The sequence below is a fragment of the Microtus ochrogaster genome, chromosome 21 (assembly GCF_000317375.1).
Source record: "Microtus ochrogaster isolate Prairie Vole_2 chromosome 21, MicOch1.0, whole genome shotgun sequence".
Classification (NCBI taxonomy): domain Eukaryota; kingdom Metazoa; phylum Chordata; class Mammalia; order Rodentia; family Cricetidae; genus Microtus; species Microtus ochrogaster.
In genome coordinates this window covers 3,481,311-3,486,549 of record NC_022022.1, presented here as the reverse complement: position 1 = coordinate 3,486,549, position 5,239 = coordinate 3,481,311, and the positions used below count along the sequence as shown (strand labels likewise).

At 47.1% G+C, this 5,239-nt stretch overlaps 1 protein-coding gene across 1 annotated transcript in view; it reads left to right on the top strand.

The window, feature by feature from the left end:
• Positions 1 to 428: 428 nt before the first annotated feature.
• The window catches only part of Vps72 (vacuolar protein sorting 72 homolog), a 13,726-nt gene continuing 8,915 nt past the window's right edge, over positions 429 to 5,239 (top strand). Inside the window, exon 1 of the mRNA XM_005356994.2 lies at positions 429 to 604. Coding sequence (XP_005357051.1) covers positions 488 to 604 — 117 coding nt within the window. The 5' untranslated portion in view covers positions 429 to 487. The remainder of the gene's footprint in view (positions 605 to 5,239) is intronic.

The following is a 5,239-nucleotide window of genomic DNA, read 5'->3' as shown; positions in this document are numbered from 1 at the left end:
GCTCCAAAGCCACAGAGAAACCCTGTCTCGAAAAACCAAAAAAAAAAAAAAATAAATAAATAAATAAAATAAAATAAAATCTGATGGAGGGAAAGGAGCTTGCCCCGGAGCCTTTAATTCCAGCACTCAGGAGGCAGAGGTAGGAGACTCTGTATGAGGTGGAGGCCAGCCTGCTATGCATAGACAGTTCCAGGCCAGTCGGGGCTATCCAATGAGACCCTGTCTGAAACAAACAAACAAACAAAAAAGTGGGTGGCGTAGTGGGAACTCCTGATACTGTTCCAAGGCTCTGCCTAAGAGTGGCCAGGACAGCCTGGAGAAGGCTTAGAGGCTGGCTTTAGAACCGCTCGACACTCGGCTGCTTTTGCCTGTAACGCCGGACTTCCACCATTGGCTGCCGCCCGCAGGAACTAGTGTGGAGCGCCGATCTCCGCACACCGGCGCTGGGCTAGGGGCTGCGGATGGCAGCGCTGTCTCCGTGGGCAGCATGAGTTTGGCGGGGGGCCGGGCCCCTCGGAAGACCGCTGGGAACCGGCTTTCCGGGCTCCTGGAAGCCGAGGAGGAAGATGAGTTCTACCAGACGACTTACGGGGGTTTCACAGAGGCAAGAGCTGGGCCCAGAAAGAGGGAGGAAGGAAGCGGAGGCTCGAAGGGAAAAACCTTGGACAAAGAGGAAGGGGGCGGGGAGTAGAGAGGTGTTCTGAGAGCTAATGCTCCTGCCTCCACGGCGGAGTCGGGAGGAACACCGTGTGTGTCTCTCTGTCTTTGTGTCTGTGTGTCGGCTTTGCAGTTTCCTTGTCCTGCTGTCGGGTTATTTACAAGAAGAAACCACTTCAGAAACAGAAGCTTAGCATACTCCGTTTGCAGCTTTCAAATCCCTGTACGGTTTTCTTAGATGACCCTTTTATTGGCTGTTCTAAGAGAATCCCTATTTATTTTTCATCATAGAAACAAGATTTCGGTCTAATTAAATTTGGCTTTTCATTCTCTGATTGGTTTGTAAGGTCTGTAACACGAGTTCAGTTTTTTTACGTCCGGGGCTGACTCTTGGCTAAATTTTTATTAACAGAAACTATTCATTGATTGAATATATGTTGAGCACCCAGGTCAGCGTACCATATATGATAGGTCGTGGTGTGCTCCTTGAAAACATCAAAAACTTTCCTGGAAGCCGGGCGATGGTGGCGCACGCCTTTAATCCCAGCACTTGGGAGGCAGAGGCAGGCCGATCTCTGTGAGTTCGAGACCAGCCTGGTCTACAAGAGCTAGTTCCAGGACAGGAACCAAAAGCTACGGAGAAACCCTGTCTCGAAAAACAAAAAAAAAAAACAAAACAAAACAAAACAAAAAACTGTCCTGGAGTTGGGACTATAGTTTGTGGCTTAGTGATAGACCACTTGCCTAGTAAACCCTAAATCCTGTATTACCAACTCTATCCTGCGGGGAAACTGTCTGGATTTTCAGTCAACTAAAATACTTTTTTTTTTTTTTTTTTTTTTGAGACAGAGTTTCTTTGTCTAGCCCTGTCTGTCCTGGAACTCACTTTGTAGACCAGGCTGGCCTCAAACTCAGAGCAATCCGCCTGCTTCTGCCTCACAAGTGCTGAGATTAAAGGCATGTTTCACAACCACCTGACTCAACTAAGATACTTTATGATAAAGACTTAAAATCAGGGAAACGTGAGATGTTATGTATGGTAACAGGTGAGAGGTTTGCGTTTTGTGTTTTAAATTGCATTATATTTTGTGTGCATGCTGCGAGGGCAGAGGCAGCTTGCGGGAGTTCGATGTCTCCATCCATCCTAAGAGCCCCAGGCATCAAACCCAGATGGTCAGTGTTGGAGAGCAGACTGCTTTACCCACTAGCCATATGAAGGCCCCAGAGTAGGTAAGGATAAGCACTCACAGGGAAATTTAAACAGAGGACATTATAAAAAGCAGACCTTGGGGGGCTGGAGAGATGGCTCAGTGGTTAAGAGCATTGCCTGCTCTTCCAAAGGTCCTGGGTTCAATTCCCGGCAACCACATGGTGGCTCACAACCATCTGTAATGAAGTCTGGTGCCCTCTTCTGGCCTGCAGACATACACACAGATAGAATATTGTATAAATAATAAATAAACAAATATTTAAAAAAAAAAAGCAGACCTTGGTTGGATGAAGAGTGGGGGAGAAGAAGATGAAACAGTGTGTGAAGGCCCTGGAGTCCTGGCCTGAGACCAAGGTGTCTGCTTTTGTTCTCTGCGAGAACAAAGATTGGTATGGCTAGGGGGTGTAGACCTCAGCTGGATTTGTTTTGGGTTTTTTGTTTGTTTGTTTGTTTTTCGAGACAGGGTTTCTCCATGACTTTGGAGCCTGTCCTGGAACTAGCTTTGTAGACCAGGCTGGTCTCGAACTCACAGAGATCCGCCTGCCTCTGCCTCCCGAGTGCTGGGATTAAAGGCGTGCGCCACAATCGCCCGGCTTGTTTTGGATTTTTTGTTTTGTTTCTTAGAAACAGGGTTTTTCTCTTTGTAACAATCCTGGCTGTCCTGGAACTCACTTTCTACATGGCCCTGACTGTCTTGGAGCTCACTATGTAGACCACTCTGGCCTCACAGACATCCCCCCTTCCATGCCCAGCTTAGGTGCCCCCTCCCAGGAGTACCACCTTCCATGTAGCCCTGGAGCTCACTTTGTACACCAGACTGTCCTGGAACTCAGAAATTCCCCTGCCTTTCCCTCTGACTGCTGGGGTTCAAGGTGTGCGCCACTGTGCCTGGCCTTATGTCGTTTGTTTAAAAATGGGGTTACTGCCGGGCGATGGTGGCGCACGCCTTTAATCCCAGCACTCGGGAGGCAGAGGCAGGCGGATCTCTGTGAGTTCGAGACCAGCCTGGTCTACAGAGCTAGTGCCAGGACAGGCTCCAAAGCCACATAGAAACCCTGTCTCGAAAAACCAAAAAAAAAAAAAAAAAAATGGGGTTACTTAGCCAACCTCAAAGTTGAGGCTGCCTTTTGCCTCAGACTCCTGAGTCCTGGAATTGCAGGCACTTGTCACTGCCCTCAGTGTCCCCCTGACATCTCCTGTCAGATTCTGTGGGACAGGGAGGCAGCATTAAGCAGGCTGACTTCTCATCTAGAAGTCTGAGATGAGGCATCAAAGTTCCATCATTAAAAATAAAACGGAAAAAAGATTACTCTAGGGCTGATAATCTCAGGGAGATGGACAGCCAGGTTGCCTCCAGTTCCAGGCCACCTGGGCTGTGTTTTCAGTTCCGTCCTGACGTGTGTGTGTGTGTGTGTGTATGTGTGTGTGTGTGTGTGTGTGTGTGTAACTAATGAGGTAAGCCTAAAGAGGGCAGAGGCAGAAAAGAAACATGGACAAGGGCTAGCTGAGGATGTCACTGTTGTTCAGGGCTAATTTGCTTAGCGTGCCTGAAGACCTGGGTTCCATTTCCCAGCACTGTGGGAAGAAGGTGGGTATGGGACAGTGTTGTAGGGTGGAAGGGAGATTTTTGGAAGAAGAGTAGACAAGACCTTATGACTAACTAGGAGCTTTTATGTGCACAGCTTTAGTAAACTAGTTTAAAATAGATCTCTCTTCATCCTTCCTTCAAGATTTGTTTTCCTGTTCCTGTCATTTTATGAGATGTTATTTAATAGGTGCACTTCATGCTTCCAAGAAGGATTTAAGAAAGGTTACAGTAGGAAATTAGGAGCGATAAAAATAGAAAATGAACGGAACAAAATATGCTGTATTAATGTATGAAATTTTCAGACTAAGTAAAAATATTAATTTTCTTCAAAAATCAGAAGTAATTGTACCAAGAATCTATGCTAAGGTGGAAATGGCATTTGATAGCTGTGAGCGTCCTAGCAGCCAGACTGAATTTGTCCTTTTGTAAGACTGAAGTATACAGTGTATTAAGCGTTAAATTCTTGGGAGAATTTCTCATTATTTCCTTCCATGAGGTTCAACTAAAGTAATCATGGATTTGGTGGATGGAGAGCATTCTGGAAAGAAGCCCAGTGCTGCGACACTAAATCCACAGTGTAGTAGAGACATCAGATTGGGCCCACTCGGGACTCTGTGACGTGGCTTAGAGCAGGGCTGAGGGAGTTAATGTCTTCTGAGTCTTTCACACAGTGGCTCGGAAGAATAGTGCTCATTTGTGCTGGACTGAACTCTGGCGGGCTTGGGATTTCAACCGTTTGTTATTTGCTTGCTTTGGCAACATGTGTACCACAGTTAATCCGCTAGTTGAATCACTGATTGAAGAGCAAGCACTGCTTGAGGTGCCCAGTACAGCTGACTTCCCCTCATCAAGTGATGTCCCCCCTTTCCAGTGTAGCTGCCATTTAAATCTTGACCAGTACTACCTCAGGTTGCACTTGAGGTTCTGTACCCTAGCCCTTCTAACACCCACAGCTTTCTCAAACATTCCATGTGCGTACCCCACATCCTCAGTGGCTTCCGTCGTCCATAGTAGTATTCAAATGGCTTTCTGTCCAACACAGATGAAGAACACATTTCTCTCAGTAACTACCTCAGCAGTGATGATCAGCAATGGGTCAGATGAGGGGGGGTGAGAGCCACCGGCCAACAGATTGAGTTATAAGTTTATTACTTTGACATTTAAATTTTCCCAAGGGGCTGGAGTTGAGATAAGAGCAGTTTCTGCTTTTGCAGAGGACCTGGATTTGGTTTCCAACACCTTCATGATGGTTCACGGCCATCATAACTTTTTTGTGTTCTTTGGTATTTTGAAACAGGGTTTCTCTGTGTAGCTCTGACTGTCCCAGAACTCGCTCTGTAGACCAGGCTGGCCTTAAGATCACAGAGATCTGCCTGCCTCTGCCTCCCAAATGCTGGTAGTAAAGACGTGCACCACCACCACCTGGCTCATTCATAACTCTTAATTTTAAAGGATCTGATTCCCTGATTCCCCTTCTGGCCTCCTTGAGCACTAGGCACACACCCACACATGCAAGCAAAATGCATATCCACATACAATAAATATGTTTCTCCATTGGGAAGATGGTAGACTTCTTTTGAACCTAGAGAAGTCACTGTTGGAACTAGAGCAGTCAGCTAACGCGCTCCTCTTTTCCTTTCTGTCATTTGTTTGTGGGGCGGGTCGTGTGCCACCCCTTCTGTCATTTGTGGGGGGGAGGGTCGTGTGCCACCCCTTCTGTCATTTGTGGGGGGGAGGGTTGTGTGCCACCTCTTCTGTCATTGTGGGGAGGGTCATGTGCCACC